The sequence below is a fragment of the Oncorhynchus kisutch genome, linkage group LG13, assembly GCF_002021735.2.
Source record: "Oncorhynchus kisutch isolate 150728-3 linkage group LG13, Okis_V2, whole genome shotgun sequence".
In the NCBI taxonomy this organism is placed as follows: domain Eukaryota; kingdom Metazoa; phylum Chordata; class Actinopteri; order Salmoniformes; family Salmonidae; genus Oncorhynchus; species Oncorhynchus kisutch.
The window spans coordinates 30,408,987-30,430,184 of NC_034186.2; the positions used below are offsets into that span (position 1 = coordinate 30,408,987).

At 42.1% G+C, this 21,198-nt stretch overlaps 1 protein-coding gene across 2 annotated transcripts; it reads left to right on the forward strand.

The window, feature by feature from the left end:
* Positions 1 to 816: 816 nt before the first annotated feature.
* si:dkey-21p1.3 (collagen alpha-1(I) chain) lies at positions 817 to 20,945 on the forward strand. Of its 2 annotated transcripts, XM_031785979.1 has the most exons (57): positions 817 to 871; positions 998 to 2,394; positions 2,500 to 2,553; positions 2,884 to 2,937; positions 3,160 to 3,204; positions 3,341 to 3,394; positions 3,486 to 3,530; positions 3,631 to 3,684; positions 3,768 to 3,812; positions 3,902 to 3,955; positions 4,137 to 4,181; positions 4,294 to 4,347; positions 4,459 to 4,503; positions 4,795 to 4,851; positions 5,013 to 5,120; positions 5,240 to 5,293; positions 5,389 to 5,442; positions 5,571 to 5,615; positions 5,811 to 5,864; positions 6,062 to 6,106; positions 6,246 to 6,299; positions 6,396 to 6,449; positions 7,673 to 7,726; positions 7,825 to 7,878; positions 8,006 to 8,059; positions 8,187 to 8,231; positions 8,328 to 8,372; positions 12,769 to 12,876; positions 12,987 to 13,040; positions 13,152 to 13,205; positions 13,382 to 13,435; positions 13,525 to 13,632; positions 13,747 to 13,800; positions 13,928 to 14,035; positions 14,161 to 14,214; positions 14,300 to 14,353; positions 14,517 to 14,570; positions 14,676 to 14,729; positions 14,816 to 14,923; positions 15,027 to 15,080; positions 15,722 to 15,775; positions 15,883 to 15,936; positions 16,045 to 16,098; positions 16,204 to 16,257; positions 16,390 to 16,443; positions 16,553 to 16,606; positions 16,721 to 16,774; positions 16,860 to 16,913; positions 17,038 to 17,091; positions 17,208 to 17,225; positions 17,308 to 17,370; positions 17,499 to 17,573; positions 19,550 to 19,694; positions 19,847 to 19,953; positions 20,167 to 20,247; positions 20,334 to 20,543; positions 20,774 to 20,945. In XM_031785979.1, exons 2-57 carry the CDS (start codon positions 2,263 to 2,265, stop codon positions 20,921 to 20,923), a joined length of 3,711 nt encoding a protein of 1,236 aa, XP_031641839.1. In that variant the 5' UTR covers positions 817 to 871; positions 998 to 2,262; the 3' UTR covers positions 20,924 to 20,945. The 2 variants fall into 2 exon arrangements, with proteins under 2 accessions (XP_031641839.1, XP_031641840.1); XM_031785980.1 differs by lacking the exons at positions 817 to 871; positions 998 to 2,394; positions 2,500 to 2,553; ... (5 more) ...; positions 3,768 to 3,812; positions 3,902 to 3,955 and having other exon boundaries at positions 4,131 to 4,181; positions 4,459 to 4,495.
* The last annotated feature ends 253 nt before the right edge of the window (positions 20,946 to 21,198 follow it).

The window sequence follows — 21,198 nt, forward strand, 5'->3', positions numbered from 1 at the left end:
CCCACCTGGTTTGACAGGGCCACCTGGACCAAAAGGGGATAAAGTATGTGTTAACTTTTTCACACAATATCTACTGAATCTAAACTACTCATAGTGACACATATGATAATTCTGTTGCCCACTATTATTGGGTGCTCAGTATTATTTCTAGAGTGTGCTGTGTGGATTCCTATTGACATGCAGGTCTACATGCAGATGTTTCCATATTGTGGAATTTCTTAAAACACTTAAGTGTGTATTGTCTCCTGACAGGGCTACGCTGGCGGGATGGGCCAGACTGGACGGACAGGTTACCGAGGCCCCATTGGTCCACCAGGGATGCCCGCCATCGTAGTGTTCAAGAGCTCTGAGGAAGAGTGGGAGACCTTCAAGGTGCTGTTATACTGTGTTTCATAGTACACGACAAAGGCTATGTCAATGCATTCTTGTTTGGTTGAGTGATTATAGAATGTGATTATATTTCAGCATAAAGCCATTGATTATTGAACCATTGCCCAGACCTTTGATTTCTTATTACTTCTTTAAAAGTTGTGTGTATTGTTGTTCTCTTGCAGAAAAAGACATTCTACAAAAAGCTTGTTGCAACTTGGCCGGTAGGTGATCTCAGCTCTATATCAGTAGTTTCTAGGCAGAAACAACTAGAAGAATATGTCCTTTAGGTGGCAGTATAGTAGCCAAATCATAGGCGTTTAAATCACAGATTATTGTCAATGCAGAATATCAAGTAATTTATTGCATCATATCAGAAGGAATATAATTTAGTATTTTGAAATGATTACCCAGTCTATGTACTGTATGTACGGTTGTTTATCCTCAGAGATTGAAGGGCCCTCCAGGGCCCCTTGGCCCCCCTGGGGATGCTGGACCTCCTGTGAGTAAATGTATAACTGTATACTGTATGTCAGTATCCCAACATTGCTCATTATTAGACTCTACTTATTGACACATCACTCTCATAATGCTTGTTCACTGACAGCAGAGATTGTTTGTATTCCAGGGACCCCCGGGAATTACTGGAAAACAAGGACGAAAAGGAGATGGAGGAAAAATCGTAGGTATCTCCATTTTATCTGAATAGGATCAGAGTCTACACCGAGGCATAACTTGTTTTGCCTGTGTGTTGAAACTCAGTCAATGATATGTGGACACGAGTGGAAATTTAATTATATGGATGTGATCACCCAAATAAATTACAGATTCATTCCAATTGGCAGTTCCAACCGTGAGAACACAGGATAAGTATCTGTTAAGCGTGTCTATACGGTATGCTGAATGTAGCTGTTAACTACAATTACTTCAACTCTGAGATCTTAAAACAGAGCAGTGAGTTGAAGCTAACCCATCTGCTGTTTCTATTCTCCCTCCTCTGCTATCACAGAATGTTAACAACACTGAAATAGGATCACAGGATGCTGTTAGATGAGTCAGATGACTGCTTCCACACTCCACAGTATCATAGCAACACCCACTTCAGGCAACAGGTCAACGCAGTGCTCTCATTAGCATTCATTGGAGATCTGAGCCCAAAAACCACATACTGCTTTTGCTTTCAGCACTTCTGTTTGTGAAGCAGCAGCACTTTCATGGAAATGAGCATTTCCAGTGAGTGCCCAGGGCGTCATTAGTATAAGTGTTAACAGCACCTTAGCGCTTGAGCTCTTTTTCAATGATCATGCGTCTGAAATGCATCACCGCTAAGTGTTGCTCTTTTTGCCCTGGCACACTGCTACTGCTGTGAAGCCCAGTAATGCAAAGCTGTCCCAGACAGACGGTGTCAATAGTGGCGCTACACAATGGCAGCAGACTGGGCAAGCTGTCCACATCTGATTGCCAGTGAACCCAGCTGACACACTGAAGGAACCGCTTTCACCACAGTGTTACCTCAGCTGTGACACAGAAAGTGCAGAAAGCTGTTGTTCTGATTGTACACAACACCACTATCGGGGTTTTGATCATTATCTGCTAGTCTTGTGTAGCCAGACGAGACGCTGTACCCTCGCATTTGTTCTGCATCCTGGCTAGAAGAATTTGGAAGCCTGTCACACGAGGCTACTTGTCTGCTAACCAATGAGGGGAAGCCACCCACTGAAATCTATACTGGCCATTGACGGAATTAACTACTATACAATTTAATAAAAAAATTGTGAGGGTCGCTTTCAGTCTTGAACTGGACTTATCATGGTCCTTGGGCTGCATGTTGTCTGCCATTATCATTGGCTATAGGATTGAGCACACTGAGTCCGAGACTGAATTCCTCATCTTATGCCGACCGTGTCTGTATTCAAGGGTGGTCCTGGACCACCAGGGATGCCCGGGCCTCCAGGAAGAACTGGGAGTGATGGGATTGATGGTATAAATTCTGATGATGGCCCTGCAGGACCACCTGGGGAACAGGTAGGACACATTTAACAAAGACTGAAGAGTTTTCATGTGTTATACATCAATAGAGACTGTTCCAGTGTCAGTGTTGTTGACAGAGCTCTCTACTTGTACTAACAGGGTCTCCAGGGTTACAGAGGAGAGAAGGGCAGCAAAGGGGAGCTGGGTGAGTGGGTAAGAATGGCTAGGACTTCTAACGTTATGTAGATTATATCTTAGTTTGACCAACAGAAACACATTAGATATCAGTGGACAGATGACAGACACTCAAAGTAAATGTTTTAAGCAGGGCACACTTATTTACTGTACTCTGACCATGAAAGTTTCATCGTGACTGGAAATTTCAGCACTGCCAGCTGCAGTATATGCCGTCAAGCTTTCTATTGATTGGTTGTGCAATAAATCCCTGCAAGGCCCAATTAAGAAATGTTTTGTAGGCTAGACATTCATACCAGTATGTCTTGCCACCAATTCTTTGTAACAGTAATTCTGTGTATTGTTAAGGGTTATGAAGGGGAACCAGGACCCCAGGGAAACAGAGGCCAGAAAGGAGACAAGGTCAGACTGAGTGTCTTGTTTTCATGGAACTAAATGTTCTCACACTTGAGTCTTTTTCATCACTGGTTCCGGAGCTCTGCTGTGAATGCTAATTTTCATTCCAACTAATCCCAGATTGATATCGGTTCAGTTCAATAAGCAACCCAATCACACATTGAGGGATTCATTTGAAGTTCATAATGGGTTTCAACATTAATTCTAACTTGTCTTTGTTGTTGTCAGGGGAATAAAGGAAACCGAGGGCTCATAGGGATCACTGGATACATAGTGAGTAATACCTACCTTTGAATATTGCTATTTCATCAGATACGGTACATCAGCTGTTCGATACTGAACCCTCATGTTAAGTATGAACATGTTGAAGTATGTTGAGTGTTTAAGTAGTTATTTTCATGCTGTGTAGGGAATACCTGGAGCCAGAGGACAACTGGGCTACCCGGGAACATCTGGACCTCCTGTGAGTACATTAAAACAGTTACAACACAGTTATTTACCTATCTTCTGAAAAATGTCTGCACTGTCTTGAGAGAGGATTTTCTGTTATTAAGGGAGACATCGGTGGCATTGGTTTTGTTGGATCACCAGGCCCTCCTGTAAGTTATTCTGCTTCACTCTCAATTGGATCATGCTCTGAAATTAATGTCAACCAAGTCACCCAAGCTGCTTATATGAACCTATACATCTCATTTTCAGGGCAAAATGGGGCCAAGAGGGCCAAAGGGGGTACCAGGAGTCAATGGACCACCAGTAAGGACACATCTGAGCATGATATTGTAGGTATTGAGCCACATGTGTCAACAGCCCTGTCTAATCTCTCTGTCTGTCATTAGGGCCAACCAGGTGAGCGAGGCCTAAGGGGACCACTCAGGCCTCAGGTGAGAATTAATCTTCCTGAATTGAAAGCTGAATTGACATCCAGGTAAATGTACTTGTCCATAATTCTAATTATTGTCTCTCATTCCAGGGAGAGCCAGGTCCTGATGGGATTGTTGGATTCCCTGGCGTTCGTGGACCTCAGGTAGAATCAGATGTTTTTTTCCTCACTCTCATTGATTTGATCATGCTACATTTACTCACAAGAGAATATGCACAATACATACATCTGTGCCAGTGATCATAGACCATCTGAAAATAATTGTAGATTATCAATTCACATTTATTATCTTATTATCTTTATTAAGTTTTGAATGTGTCCACAGGGGAAAACAGGTGCAGATGGGCCTACAGGTCCGAAAGGGGATCCCGTGAGTATCAATCAAGGCTGAATCATTTATTTTTAAAGCATTTATGATGAATGTTTCCATAAATTTGACTTGTAATCTACAATCTTACGCAATCCTTCATGTTTTTAAACAGGGTGACGCAGGTGATGAGGGAAATATAGGAGAATCCGGACTCTCTGGGCTTCACGTAAGCACACATTAATGTACACGTAAGAATTGAAAACTCAAAGCAATGTATTTTATTAAACCAATTATACTGAAAAAGTCATTCACAAACTTGGCCTTTCCTTCTTATCAGGGAGCCAATGGCAAACCAGGAAAAACTGGACCCTCAGGTGACCCAGTAAGATTACTTAAAGCAATTTCTTTATTTTGTATTGAGTTGATATCTAAATCTTAAGTATTTAACAGTAATCATGTTAAGACTATAAGAACATGTAGTTTTGTCCCACAAAGTAAAAATTCCATGATCACAGTAGTCGTTTCTTCCTGTCCCTGAAACTTTACTTACTCTGAAAATGTCCTGTGCGGGTTTTCTTACTAATTCATATTCCCCTTCATATCCAACCGCCTAGTACTAACTGTGTAGCTGTCTTTGTTTGTCTGTCTGCCCATGTTCACCTTCCTCCTGTAGGGGATCAAAGCATCTAAGAGAAGTGACAAGGGTGACCCAGGATTTAAAGGGGACCAGGTGAGTGGACATTATGCACATGGCTAACATTACTACATACAGTATAGAAGTTGCTTCATTTTATGTGACCCTACTCTTCTGTCAGACATGCATCTGTTAGCAATTGACCTCCTTCCATCCCTTCACTGTGCATTCATTCACTTGTCCTCCCTGATGGGCAGGGTCGACCCGGGCCTCCAGGTAAAAGAGGCTTTAAAGGCAGAGGAGGAGCATCAGGGCTACTAGGTAATGTTGGACCAGTGGGGCCCCCTGGATTTCCTGGAACCACAGTAAGTAGAATCTTTTTAATCTGGTCACTGCACAGTACTGTAATGGGATGGAATATCATTACACCTGTTCAGATCACCATATCCTGATGTAATGGTACTTTACCTATCTGTTTCTTCAGGGTTATGATGGAATCATTGGGGAGAATGGTAAGCAGGGAAAAGATGGGACAAAGGTAAGAGCAGTCTGGAGGTGGAGCTAACATACCTTGTACAGTACTTATCCAGATTGACTATTGTATTTTAAAAATCCGGCCTTCTGTCTTTGCAGGGTGGCAGAGGTCCTAGCGGTGGGCCAGGCGTTGTTGGACCTAGAGGTGATAAGGTACTAGAAGAGCTTGCAATTTCTGTTGCTATCTGCCACTTATCAATCTTGTAACATTGTTTTGATCTCAGTGGTGCGTACCAATCCAGTAGGAGGTGTACTGATGCTGTTGTTTGTTGGTTTCTTAGGGGCGAGAAGGTCGAGTAGGATTTGCCGGTTTGCCAGGGCCTTTTGTAAGTGGGAATAGCATAGTCTTCATTTACGAGACAATTCAGAATGATCAAGGTCAAGGAATTATTGACTTTCATCCATCGTACAGTGGTGAAATACTATTTTTACCTTGTTTCAAGTAAACATGATCACAGATTTCTGATTTTAGATGTGACTACCAGTTTTACTATGGCTTGATGTGTCTGTCCTGTCCACAGGGAGAGATGGGGAAGTCAGGAGAGAGAGGAGCTGAAGGAGAACCCGGTATTAAGGTTCCTAAGTACCTACACTTCTTATTCTGTCTATATAGTTTCCTGCCATCATCAGTAGAGAAAAATGCACTCACACCATAGATCTATACACCAGACCATTGAAGAACAGATCTGATGCTATAACGTGGTATATATTGAGACCGGTCAGTATGTTTGAGGTCTTGTTTTCATCTAACATTTGGATTTGAATTACATAGGGGAGGACTGGAATTCCAGGAGTCACTGGACTGAAAGGGCTGAAGGTAAAACTAATATTTTATTTAAGGATGCAGTTATTTTCACTCCTTGCCACACCTGCACATATTACTAAGGAGGGCCAGAGTTCAGAAAAGTGCAATGGAAGAGAACATGAAAACAGAACAATTGTCTTTCTCCACTCAGGGACTTCAAGGATATCTAGGAGGTAGGGGACTGGATGGAACACATGGACCCCCGGTAAGATCCCATCATACTGTATGTGTCCTGTGCCAGAGATGGTCCTGTGTTTAATTCACTCACAGGTGTGGTTTGACCATGATCCCTGTCCTCTAGGGACCCATCGGAGGAACTGCATCTGACGGGGATACTGGATCTACTGGACTAAGGGTAGGTATTCTACAACTTCAATTATTATTTTCTATTGTTGGCTATTTGGTCATTTTTTGGGACTACTAGACCTTACAGTTGTGATACACTATATATACAAAAGTATGCGGACACCCCTTCAAATTAGTGGATTCAACCTTTTTCAGCCCCACCCGTTGCTGACAGGTGTATACAATCAAACACACAGCCATGCAATCTCCATAGACAAACATTGTCAGTAGAATGCCCTTACTGAAGAGTTCAGTTCCAACAAGTCAGTTCGTCAAATTTCTGCCCTACTAGAGCTGCCCGGTCAACTCTAAGTGCTGTTATTATGAAGTGGAAACATCTAAGAGCAACAACAGCTCACGAAATGGTAAGCCACACAAGCTCACAGAACGGGACCACTGAGTGCTGAAGTTTGTAGCGTGTAAAAATTGTCTGTCCTCGGTTGCAACACTCACTACTGAGTTCCAAACTGCCTCTGAAAGAAATGTCAGCACAATAACTGTTCGCTGGAGCTTCATGAAATGGGTTTCCATGGCCGAGTAGCCGCACACAAGCCTAAGCTCACCATGCGCAATGCCAAGCATCGGCTGGATTGGTGTAAAGCTCGCCGCCATTGAAGTCTGGAGCAGTAGAAACGCGTTCTCTGTAGTGACTCCACCTGCCCAAATCCATAGTACCAACTATAAAAGCTGGTGGAGGAGGAATAATGGTCTGGGGCTGTTTTTCATGGTTCAGGCTAGGCCCCTTAGTTCCAGTGAAGGGAAATCTTAATGCTACAGCATACAATGATATTCTAGACGATGCTGTGCTTTCAACTTTTTTGGGAAGGCACCTTTCCTGTTAAAGCATGACAATGCCCCCATGCACAAAGCGAGGTCCATACAGAAATGTTCTGTTGAGATTGGTGAGGAAGAACTTGACTGGCCTGTACAGAGCCCTGACCTCAACCCCATCGAACACCTTTGGGATGAATTGGCACGCCAACTGCGAGCCAGGCCTAATCGCCCATAATCAGTGTCCAACCTCACTAATGCGCTTGTGGCTGAATGGAAGCAAGTCCCCGCAGCAATGTTCCAACATCTAGTGGAAAGCCTTCACAGAAAAGTGGAGGCTGATATAGCAGCAAAGGGGGGACCAACTCCATAATAATGACCATGATTTTGGAATGAGATATTTGACGAGCAGGGGCCACATACTTTTGGTCATGTAGTGTATATTTATATATGATTTCATAGGGAATGGTGGGGAAGACTGGGGCACCAGGGATTCAAGGTCCAGTTGGGAAGAGTGTGAGTATTGTACTGTTCTTGGCTATACACACTAATTTACAACAGGCGATGATAAAATGATCATACTGACCAAGCATGGGGATATTATTTGTCAACAGGGGGATTCTGGTGGTAGAGGGATCACTGGTAAGCCAGGAAAGCCAGGAGTCAGGGTAAGTCCACGTTACCCCATAAACATTCTCTAACTCTTTTACTTAGCTATGTCTGACAAAGCAGTTGTGTTTGTCAGTGTATCAGCGCAATCTTTTTTGTCAGTTTGTTTTACCATCCTTTACATAGGGTGCCAAAGGTAAAGAGGGTCCGAACGGCCTTATGGGAAATCCTGGACGGAAGGTACTGAAATGGACCTCCTAAAATACAAAACATTGAAAATGGTTTCCCATAAAGCAATAAAGGAGTTATAAACTGTTTAGTAATACTATAGTGTGGACATAGCTTACTGATATGTTGATTTCGGAAGGGAAACAGAGGTCAAGAAGGTTCGAAGGGGAGACGCGGAAGTCCAGTAAGTGTCAAATTAGTTCTATTCTCAGAGCTTTATAAAGTGTGTCTGACTGAATCTACATGGAGACTCATGACATCTTCTCACATTGTGTTTCAGGGCGTGCAGGGATTGACAGGGATACAGGGATACAGAGGAGCTCCTGTAAGACTAAGCCACATTTTAGTCATTGTAACAGGGGCCATTTTTTTATATACACGGCAATTCAAAAGTTTTAGTCATTTAGAAATGTCCTTGTTTTTGAAAGAAAAGCGAATTTTTTTCTATTAAAATGACATCAAATTGATCAGAAATACAGCGTCGACAGGAAACGACAATACAGGAAATGACAAATTTCATTATGGAATATCTACATAGGCGTACAGAGGCCCCTTATCAGCAACCATCACTCCTGTGTTCCAATGGCACATTGTGTTAGCTAATCCAAGTTTATCATTTTAAAAGGCTAATTGATAATTAGAAAACCGTTTTGCAATTATGTTAGCACAGCTGAAAACTGTTGTTCGGATTAAAGAAGAAATAAAACTGGCCTTCTTTAGACTAGTTGAGTATCTGGCACGTCAGCATTTGTGGGTTCAATTACAGGCTCAAAATGGCCAGAAACAAATAACTTTCTTCTGAAACTCATCAGTCTATTCTTGTTCTGAGAAATAAAGGCTATTCCATTCGAGAAATTGCCAAGAAACTGAAGATCTTGTTCAACGCTGTGTACTACTCCCTTCACAGAACAGAGCAAACTGGCCCTAACCAGAATAGAAAGAGGAGTGGGAGGCCCCGGTGCACAACTGAGAAAGAGGACAAGTACATTAGAGTGTCTAGTTTGAGAAACAGACGGCTCACAAGTCCTCAACTGGCAGCTTCATTAAATATTCCCTCAAAACACCAGTCTCAATGGTCATCAGTGAAGAGACGACTCCGGGATGCTGGCCTTCTAGGCAGAGTTGCAAAGAAAAAGCCATATCTCGAACTGGCCAATAAAAAGAAAAGATTCAGATTCAGATTACCTAAAAAAAATGGACAACTAGAATGCCAAAGGTCTGCAAGGCTGTAACTGCTGCAGATTGAGGATTCCTTGACAAAAGCTAAGTTTGAAGGACAAAATAATTTTTTAAATTAAAAATCATTATTTATAACGTTGTCAACATCTTGAATATATTTCCTATTAATTTTGCAACTAATTTCATGTATGTTATTATAAAAAACAAAAGACATTTCAAAGTGAAACCAAACTTTTGAAGGGTAGTGTATAGACAGTTGAAGTCGGAAGTTTACATACACTGTATGTTGGAGTCATTAAAACAAATTTTTTGTTAACAAACTATCATTTTGGCAAGTCGGTTAGGACATCTACTTTGTGCATGACACAAGTAATTTTTACAACAATTGTTTACAGACAGATTATTTCACTGTATCACAATTCCAGTGGGTCAGACGTTTACATACACTAAGTTTACTGTGCCTTTAAACAACTTGGAAAATTCCAGTAAGTTATGTCATGGCTCTAGAAGCTTTTTTTTTACCTTTATTTAACCAGGCAAGTCAGTTAAGAACAAATTCGGCCTAGGAACCGTGGGTTAACTGCCTGTTCAGGGGCAGAACGACAGATTTGTACCTTGTCAGCTCGGGGATTTGAACTCGCAACCTTCCGGTTACTAGTCCAACGCTCTAACCACTAGGCTACCCTAATTGACATCATTTGAGTCAATTGGAGGTGTACCTGTGGATGTATTTCAAGGCCTACCTTCAAACTCAGTGCCTCTTTGCTTGATATCATGGGAAAATCTAAAGAAATACCTGAAGGTACCACTTTATCTGTACAAACAGTAGTACGCAAGTATAAACAACATGGGACCATGCAGCCGTCATACCACTCAGGAAGGAGACACGTTCTGTCTCCTAGAGATGAACGTACTTTGGTGCGAAAAGTGCAAATCAATCCCAAAACAACAGCAAAGGACCTTGTGAAGATGCTGGAGGAAACAGGTACAAAAGTATCTATATCCACAGTAAAACGAGTCCAATATCAACATAACCTGAAAGGCCGCTCAGCAAGGAAGAAGCCACTGCTCCAAAACCGCCATAAAAAAGCCAGACTACGGTTTGCAACTGCACATGGGGACAAAGATCGTACTTTTTGGATTAATGTCCTCTGGTCTGATGAAACAAAAATAGAACTGTTTGGCCATAATAACTTTTGTTATGTTTGGAGGAATAATGGGGAGGCCTGTAAGCCGAAGAACACCATCCCAGCCGTGAAGCATGGGGGTGGCAACATCATGTTGTGGGGGTGCTTTGCTGCAGGAGGGACTGGTGCACTTCCCAAAATAGATGGCATCATGAGGTAGGAAAATTATGTGGATATGTTGAAGCAACATCTCAAGACATCAGTCAGGAAGTTAAAGCTTGGTCACAAATGGGTCTTCCAAATGGACAATGACCCCAAGCATAGTTCCAAAGTTGTGGCAAAATGGCTTAAGTAAAACAAGGTCAAGGTATTAGAGGGGCCATCACAAAGCCCTGACCTCAATCCCATAAACAATTTGTGGGCAGAACTGAAAAAGCGTGTGCGAGCAAAGAGGCCTTACCAACCTGACTCAGTTACACCAGCTCTGTCAGGGGGAATGGACCAAAATTCACCCAACTTATGGTGGGAAGCTCGTGGAAGGCTACCCGAAACATTTAACCCAAGTTCAACATTTTAAAGGCAATGCTACCAAATACTAATTGAGTGTATGTAAACATCTGACTCACTGGGAATGTGATGAAAGAAATAAAAGCTGAAATAAATAATTCTCTACTATTATTCTGACATTTCACATTCTTAAAATAAAGTGGTGATCCTAACTGACCTAAGACAGGGAATTTTTACTAGGATTGAATGTCAGGAATTGTGAAAAACTGAATTTAAATGTATTTGGCTAAGGTATATCTAAACTTACGACTTCAACTGTACCAATAATCCTGAATATTTACACTTCCGGTCAAAACATTTGGAACACCTACTCATTCAAGGGTTTTTCTTTATTTTTACTATTTTCTACATTGTATAATAGTGAAGACCTCAAAACTATGAAATAACATATATGGAATCATGGAATCAATAGTGTTAAACTTATCAAAATCTGTTATAGTTGATATTCTTCAAAGTAGCCACCCTTTACCTTAATGACAGATTTGCACATTCTTGGCATTCTCTCAACCAGCTTCATGAGGTAGTCACCTGAAATGCATTTCAATGAACATGTGTGCCTTCATAAAAGTTTATTTGTGGAATGTCTTTCCTTCTTAATGCGTTTGAGCCAATCAGTTGTGTAGTGACCAGGTAGGGGGGTATATAGAAAATAGCCCTATTTGGTAAAAGACCAAGTACATATATAGCAAGAAAACCTCAAATAAGCAAAGACAAACGACAGTCCATCATTACTTTCAGACATGAAGGTCAATCAATCCGGAGCATTTCAAGAACTTTGAATGTTTCTCCGCGCAGTCGCAAAAACCATCAAGTGCTATGATGAAACTGGCTCTCATGAGGACCGCCACAGGAATGGAAGACCCAGAGTTGTCTCTGCTGCAGAGGATACATTCATTAGAGTTACCAGCCTCAGAAATTGCAGCCCAAATAAATGCTTCAGAGTTCAAGTAACAGACACATCTTGACATCAACTATTCAGAGACTGTGTGAATCAGGCCTTCATGGTCGAATTGCTGCAAAGAAATCACTACTTAAGGACCCCAATAAGAAGAAGAGACTTTATTGGACCAAGAAACACTTTTGGTTCCAACCGTCGTGTCTTTGTGAGACGCGGTGTGGGTGAACGGATGATCTCTGCATGTGTATTTCCCACCGTAAAGCATGGAGGAGAAGGTGTGATGGTGTGGGGGTGCTTTGCTGAATACACTGTCTGTGATTTATTTAGAATCAAGGCACACTTAACCCGCATGGCTACCACAGCATTGTACAGCAATACGCCATCCAACCTGTTTTGGGCTTAGTGGGACTATCATTTGTTTTTAAACAGGATAATGACCCAACACACCTCCAGGCTGTGTAGGGGCTATTTTACCTAGAAGGAGAGTAATGGAGTGCCGCATTAGATGACCTGGCCTCCACAATCGCCTAACATCAACCAAATTGAGATGGCATATGTGGGAACTCCTTCAAGACTGTTGGAAAAGCATTCCAGGTGAAGCTGGTTGAGAGAATGCCAAGAGTGTGCAAAGCTGTCATCAAGGCAAAGGGTGGCTATTTGAAGAATCTCAAATATAAAATATATTTTGATTTGTTTAACCCTTTTTTGCTTACTACATGATTCCATGCGATATTTCATAGTTTTGATGTCTTCACTATTATTTTACAATATAGAAAATAGTAAAAAATTAAGAAAAACCCTTGAATTAGTAGGTGTTCTAAACTTTTGACCGGTAGTTTACTACACTGTCCAAACACCCTGGTTTTAGCACTAGACTAGAGCATGTCGTGTTAAGTACTTGATTTCAGAGTTTATGTTCTTAATGGTGTGTATTGATCTTATTTATACAGGGCATAGCAGGCAATATAGGACCATGGGGTGAGGTGGGCCTCCAAGGGCCACCAGGGGACAAGGGGCCCCCAGGATTAGTTGGGCCCCGTGGAGTTGTAGGTTACCCAGTAAGTTACCTTGACGATTTGATTGATTGCTGTATTCTCAACGATTGTGGGGCGATTGACATTCTCTTTCATTTTGATATCTTCACATTGTGAATGTCCTTAAATTCTAGGGTAAAGATGGACCACAGGGAGGTATTGGGCCATTGGCAGACAATGGGGATAAGGTACAACTATACTCTATACTACTGTATATTCTGTCATTATCCATGTCATTGGGGCATCAGCTGTATCCAGTGTCTTTTTATAATCCTCTGAAATATCCTGTGTTTGTGCAGGGGTCCAGAGGAGCTATCGGACAGAATGGAGTTGCTGGTGTCGATGGTGAGGAGGTAGATTGATTATACTGTACTGATTATTTAGTCATTCTATTTATTCTAAATCTGGATTTGGTCATCCAAAATACAGGCATAAGATTTTTGACTAAAGAGTCTGATGTAAATCCATTGATCCTCAATGGGTAAAGACAATGATTGCATAAGAAGGGACAAGTGTTGCTGTGCTTTAGGGCCCGACTGGATTGTGGGGTCCAATGGGGCCACCAGGACTGAAGGGGCTACCGGTGAGTATCACAGGATTTATTGATCATGGTTGACAATAACTGTGATATTCAACCGACAAAAGGATCAATATGACATTTGAATATCTTAGGGTGAAAAGGGGAAGATGGGCGCTCAGGGGGAAAGAGGTGGAAAGGGGATCCAGGGAGACAGAGGCAACCAAGGTCAACAAGGACCAAAGGGCCCACTGGGGAAAGAAGTAGGTGTTGTGTTTTTTCTAAAAATGTGATTGTGATGGCTCAGAATCAGTCTTCCTGTGAGTTTACAGTATATCTTTAAAAAGGAGCTAATGCTGGTGTCCTCTGATTCACAGGGATACTTAGGGCCATCAGGGGACAGAGGGAAAGAAGGAGCTTCAGGACTTAAGGTGAGTCACAAACCATCAAACAAGATAATATTTTTCAACCCCACATAAATCCATAAATTTGATTGAAATGAGATGAGATTCCTGCCTGATATCTGTGTCTCCTGATGATGTGGATGTGTCTTGACAGGGCCAGCCGGGCATCAGAGGCCCTACAGGTCTCGCTGGGCGTTACGGACCAGGGGGCAACACCGGGAGAGGCCGTGCCAAGGGAGAGAAGGGGCTCCCCGGAACCACAGTAAGTGTTGTTATGGTACCACTATTTGTAAATATACAGTACAGTATGAAGCTGAAATGTTGCTGAGAAAGATGTTCTGGGTTGGGAATTAGTGTCTGACTGGTGTGTTCCCTCTGATGTTATAGGGGCCTCCTGGAAGGTTTGGGCCTCCAGGCTTAGTTGGACCAAAAGGACCAACAGTAAGGACAGATTTCAAGGCACATTATTTAGAGTTAATTTAACCTGAGAATACATAATAGGACACTTAATGTCCTGTCATTGCAGGGTTTACCAGGAAAAAGAGGAGTCGATGGAAAAAGTGGACTTGGTGGACTTAAGGTGTAATGCACCATTCAATCTGTTACATTTACATTACCATGTTAGTCATTTAGAATATGCGCTCATCCAGATACCTTAAGGATGTTGAGTAATTCATATTATTTAAACAGTTTATATGGATTTACCATGATGCAATTTTAATACAATTTGTGTTTGATCCCAGGGAGATTATGGGGAGAGGGGAAAGACTGGGGCTGGTGGTATCAAAGGAGATGTGGTATGTTTTGCTCTGCAACTTTTAAATAAATAACAATTTCAACTTTTTTTCATCGTTTTAGCCTCCACATCTACTCTCCTTCTCCTTCCTTTATGTTTTTCTCAGGGATTGCAAGGTCCAAGGGGGAAGAAAGGAGAGTCTGGAACAGGAGGCAAAATGGTGGGATATTTCATTTTGATTTAATACAGAGTTTACTAGCTATTTTTGATTAAAGTTTAATATGTTTTGTGGATGTTTGTACACAGGGGACATTGGGAAAGAGGGGGTTCACTGGATCTCCAGGAGGTAAAGGCAGATCTGGGCCTGCTGGTGCCCCTGGAGAGAAAGGTGGTAAAGGAATAGAAGGGCCAAAGGTGAGAGGTTGTGTCATGCAGTACACAATCCCTCTTGAAATATCACACTCTTCATATGAAGTGGCTTTGTCTGACCTGATTTTCTCATTTATCTTTGATGAAGGGATTGCATGGCAGCCCAGGAAAGAGGGGAGGCAGGGGAGTTAGAGGCAAACCAGTGAGTTTAATCAGTTCTTTCTTTCAATGCTTGCTCTACACTCTACCAAACCCTCTCGCCACAATCAGGGTTGGGTAGGTTACTTTCTAAATGTAATCCATTAAAGTTACTAGCTACCTGTCAAATTGAAATCAGTAATGGAGTTTGGATGACCCAAACTCAGTAATGCACTCTGATTACTTTCAGTTACTTTTGGATTACTTTCCCCTTTAAGGAATTAGAAGAAGACCAAAGGGATCCATCAAACACATTTGGTGTGTCATCATAGCAGTCTCTGACTTATTTTCAGACTTGCTCAGGTGGAACAAACTTAAAACTTGTCTCTTTTTCAGCGCTGAGTTGAATGTCCTTGAGGAAACAGAAAGGTGTCAATGTATTTTTTTTTACAAACATCCTTTGTGAATTTAACATGTAATCCAAGAAGTTAACTAGTTTTTTTTAAAGTATCTTTAATCTGATTACATTATTTTAGCTGGTAATGTAAATGATTACAGCTACAGTTTTTTGCAATCAGATTACATGTAATCTGTTACTCCCCAACCGTGCCCACAATGATTTCCCCCACAATGTATTGAAGCGAAGAGTCAATAGTACAATTTTAACTTTTCTTCTGTGCCACATTTTCCTCCTCTTGCTTATAGGGAGAAGAAGGCCCATTGGGACCGGATGGACCAGTTGGAAGATCTGGAAAGCCAGCAAGTATCCCTATAGGGCATGATCCTATCACAGAAAATACAATATAATGTGTTATGATGATGTTGATCCTATTGAGGTGTTTGTTACATTGTCTTTTCTATCTCAGGGACTTGCTGGTTTGGATGGATTGCTGGGGGTTGAAGGAAATGAAGGAGATAATGTAAGCATTGTCTGGTTCCCAAGCATAACCTTAAAATATATATTTGTCAATCAGTAGCCCCAGGACATATTGTCTAATAGATCTTCCTTTGATTCTATTTGTCTCCAGGGTGATACTGGTTACAGAGGAACCCCTGGGAGGCCTGGTCTACCAGGGAAGATGGTGAGTGAAATACAGACTTGACTTAAGCATAGTGATTTTAAGGCTGTATAAATACACAGTATGTTGGAACTTGATGCATCCCTACTCTAATGATTAATGTTACAGGGTCAAAGTGGACAACCTGGATTGAGTGGTGGTCACGGAGCACCAGGGTCAAAGGTACGACCTGTGTTTGACTAAGTGAGATATCCAACAGTACATGTACATAGAAATACAACAAGAGCTATTTGGCCAAACATCTTTATTTTGCCATGGTTTACATTCAGAACCTTCCACCAATGTTTTGTCAAGGGTAATCTTGGATCAAAAGGAAAACGAGGACCTGCAGGGCCAATGGGGCCAAGGGTAAATACATGTGAAACCTTTACGTTAATGTTTATAACTCCCTGTATATTCTCAAACATGTTTTCTTATGCTTGATAACTAAGCACTCTGATATTGCTATTTTGCATAGGGTATTCCAGGGTTTGGAGGAGCAAAGGGGAAGTTTGGCCAGCATGGATCAAAGGTGCTGTATATGTCTCAACACTCAATAACACCTACAGTATGTTATAGAGTAAATCAACAGAATTAGTTTTCTATGTGGTCACATCATCGCTCCTTTATATCTGTTATCTCTCAGGGTCAGGCAGGCGGCAGAGGCCTGCAGGGACATATTGGACCACGAGGAATCAAAGTAGGTCATTTGGAATGTATTTGGAAATCAATGAACCACACCTCATATTTAGAGAGCCGATGACTCTTCAGTCTTTTTCTTTTAGGGGAATCCAGGACTGCCGGGGAATAAAGGGCGGCTAGGCCCAAAAGGCATACAGGTTAGCTGGTGGTATCTCTTTTCCATATGAATTGTTTTAAAGGAATTATATCCTGATACATGTTGCACAACAGTATCAGCACAAATGTATTATCAATTTATGTCAATGTATTGGTAATTTATAGGGAGACATTGGTCCTCGTGGTCCACCTGGGAAAAAGGGCTTCCCTGGTCTACCTGTATGTATTTTGTCCATATTTCACAAACCTTCTTAGAGTCTCTTCCAGTATAAGTTTGCTAACATTATGACATTTTGAAGTCTTGCTTGGTAAATTGTGTTTGTTTTATTTTACAGGGTCTCTTTGGAAATAGGGTAAGTAACCATTTCGCTTTCTAATGTCTATTGTTGGGTATATTTCCATGGTTTCCATCTAAATCCACCATGCTCTTCACAGGGAATGAAGGGGATACAAGGAATGCCTGGAGTTAAGGGACTGAAAGGTGTGCGTGGACAACCTGTACGTAGAATTCTATTATTCATTATAGTCTTATGATCCAAATTAGTAACAGTAACTTAATCATCCAGAATGCAGAGTACAGTACATAATGGATCCCATGTAAATGCAAGCCCCCATTTATGTCACAGGGAAAACCAGGTCCTCCTGGCCGTCCAAGAAACAGGCGACCTGGAGCCCTTGGTAAAAGAAGAGGATCCAAAAAAGTTGGTACCCGATTTATTGTAATCTATACCTCTTTATTATACTGTAAAATGGAGGAATCATACGCCACAGTCCACACTAAATGTTTCCTCAAAACAATTGCATAACCTGCACATAACTTGTTCTGGGATTCATCTGATGGCATTGAGGAGTTTATCACATCAGTCACCGACTTCATTAATAAGTGCATCGATGACACCCTCCCCACAGTGACCGTATGTACATATCCCAACCATGGGATTACGTGCAACATCCGTTCTGAGCAAAAGGCTAGAACTGCCGCTTTCAAGGAGCAGGACACTAATCTGGACGCTTGTAAAAAATCCTGCTACGCCCTCCAACAAAATATCAAACAGGCAAAGCGTCAATACAGGACTCAGATCGACTGTGTGATCACAATCTCCATAGCCAATGTGAGTAGAAACTTTAAACAGGTTCATATTCACAAGGCCGCAGGGCCAGACAGATTACCAGTATGCGTACTCACAGCATGCACTGACCAGCTGGCACGTGTCTTCACTGACATTTTCAACCTCTCCCTGACCCAGTTTGTACTACTTACATGTTTGAAGCAGACCACCATAATCCCTGTGCCAAAGAACGCTAAGGTAACCTGCCTAAATGACTATCGCCCCATAGCACATATGGAACCATTAAATACTTTGAAAGGCTGGTCATGGCTCACATCAACAACATCATCCCAGACACCCTGGATCCCCCAACAGATCCACATGACACAATCTCTACCTGGACAAAAGGAACACCTATATGAGAATGATGTTCATTGACTACAGCTCAGCGTTCAACAGCATAGTGCCTTCCAAGCTCATCACTAAGCTAAGGAGCCTGGGACTGAACACCTCCCTCTGCAACTTGATCCTGGACTTTCTGACGGGGTAGGCAACAACACATCCGCCACACTGACCCTCAACACATGTGCATGCTTGCTTAGTCCCCTCCTGTACTCCCTGTTCACCCACGACTGTGTGGCCGTGCACAACTCCAACACCATCATTAAGTTTGCCGACGGCACGACGGTGATAGGCATGATCACAGACGAACATCAATCTTTCCCTCAACGTCAGCAAGACAAAGGAGCTGATCGTGGACTACAGGAAAGGGAGGGCAGAGAATGTCCCCATTCACATCGATGGGGCTTTAGTGGTGCAGGTTGAGAGCTTCAAGTTCCTCGGTGTCCACATCACTAAGGATCTATCATGGTCCACACACACCAACACAAAGGCTTAAAAGATTTGGCATTGGCCCTCAGATCCTGAAAAAGTTCAACAGCTGCACCACTGAGAGCATCTTGTCTGGCTGCATCACCGCTTGGTTAGGCAACTGCTTGGCATCCGACCACAAGGCGCTACAGAGGGTAGTGCGTACAGCCCAGTACATCACTGGGGCGGTATAGAGGAAGGCGCAAAAAATTGACTCCAACCACCCAAGTCAGACTATTTTCTATGCTACTGAACGGCACCAATTCACCAAGTCTGGAACCAACAGGACCCTGAACAGCTTCTACCCCGAAGCCATAAGACTGTTAAATAGTTAATTAAATAGTTAACCAAATAGCTACCTGGTCTATCTGCATTGACCCTTTTTGCACTAACTTTGTTTCATAACATACGCTGCTGCTAATGTTTATTATCTGTCACTTTAGTCCTAGTTATATGTACATATCTACCTCAATTACCTCGTACCCCTGCACATCGACTCGGTACTGGTACCCTGTTTATGTAGCCAAGTTATCTTTGTACTTATAATTAAATATATTAATATGTATTTTACTTTTCTATTATTTCTCTTTTTTTCTCTACATTGTTGGGAAGGGTCCATAAGTAATAATTTCACTGTTAGTATACACCTGTTGTTTACGAAGCATGTGACAAATAAAATGTGATTTGATGATGTATCAGTCTTTATTTATTAGTTAAACCTATTGTGAGTCGGGTTTTGGATGGCCCTGTTTTCCCAGCAAACTCGGGCCATGACCAGGAGAACGCTTACCTCACTGCCTGACCAGAACCCAAGCAGCTCCATCAGCTGGCCTCAGGGCAGCAAAGACAGCCCTGCAACCACCTGCCACGAGCTGGGGCTGATTCATCCACACCTGCAGGATGGTGAGTAGAGCTCAGCAGGTAGCATTTAGACTGAACACTGAGCTGATGTAGGTAACAGATCTCTTGAAAGCAAACCTCCTCTCCTCCTATTTACAGCTAGAGTCCTTTGTCCAGTAAAATGTTGTAAAACTAACAGAGTCTGATCTTTCCAGGACACTTCTACATGGACCCTAACCAGGGCTGCCCATTTGATGCCGTGCAAGTCTTCTGTAACTTCACTGCAGGAGGGATGACCTGTATACCTCCTGTCCAGTCACAGGTAAGTAGCTGGTCCTGGCATCAGTCAGGACACTGGGGAAAGTGGTTGCACAGAATATCTGAGTATGAATGATTTATCTATAACTTTGCCTCTCCCTTGAGCAGAATATTAAGGAAGGCTTTCTAGTGAGCATCAATTATGGGTCACACCATTTCTCACTTATACGTATTGTTTTCATTTTGAAAAGGCATGTTGTGGTTTATCTTTCTATAGATAATAGGAAAATGGGAACCAGAAAAAAACATGTCAAAAAAGTATATCCAGTGGTTTAGCCAGCTTGATGGTGGCTATAAGGTAAGACATACTGCATGTTACATTTAGAATTCATCTATAACTGCATTACTGTAACTGATCCAAATCATTTCCCCCTCCTACTGTAGTCGGAGTATGCTGGTCTTGATGTGGTCCAGCTCCGATTTCTACGGTTACACAGCCACTCTGCCACTCAGCACCTGACCATCGCCTGCCCGTTTAACCACAATAGTAGAGAAATCAGGAAAAATGCAACAAGCAGGGTTCTTCACTTTCTGGGTGACTCTGGTGGGGAGATTGGTTCAAGCTATTTGACAGTATCGAAGAATGGTTGTGAAGTAAGACCCAAAGAACAATGTAACCCTTTATACACACCAAGTACATTTGTTGTTTTATGTCAGCTACAGAACAACTCATTCTACACAACCATTGTAATTCATGGCCTGGCCACTTGATGTCAGTCAAGACCAATACAAAGACGACAGGGCTACTGCAATGTGAGAACAATGTTGTGTACTGTAATGACAGCCAGGTATTTTCAGCTTGTTTTCCCATGTTTGTCACTCAGGTGGAGGTGGAGGTACGAGTGAGGGGAAGCACAGAAATCCACAGAGGGGACATGGAGCTGCTGCCCCTCAGGGATGTTCGTATGGAGGGAAGGGGAGACCACTGGGACACAGACCTCAGAGCTGTCCTGGGACCTTTGTGCTTTTTGTAGCCTCAGCTTATCCATAGAGAAGCAGCACGCTCTGACCAGTGTATGGGTCAAGAACATTTGGTTGCAATTCCTCTTCAGGACAAAAGAAAGAGATATCATCATGTTGTGTGATCGCTGTAGCATTTGTGATAAAAACTAGAGCTATATAATAAAATGTAGTTTTAGAGTTATTTGTTAATCTTATCATGTGTCTTTTATAAAGAAAAATATAAAGCTGTTGTGTTTATCTCCCGCATTTCTATTTTTTTTAATGATTCATTTTTCTTAGTGATGTA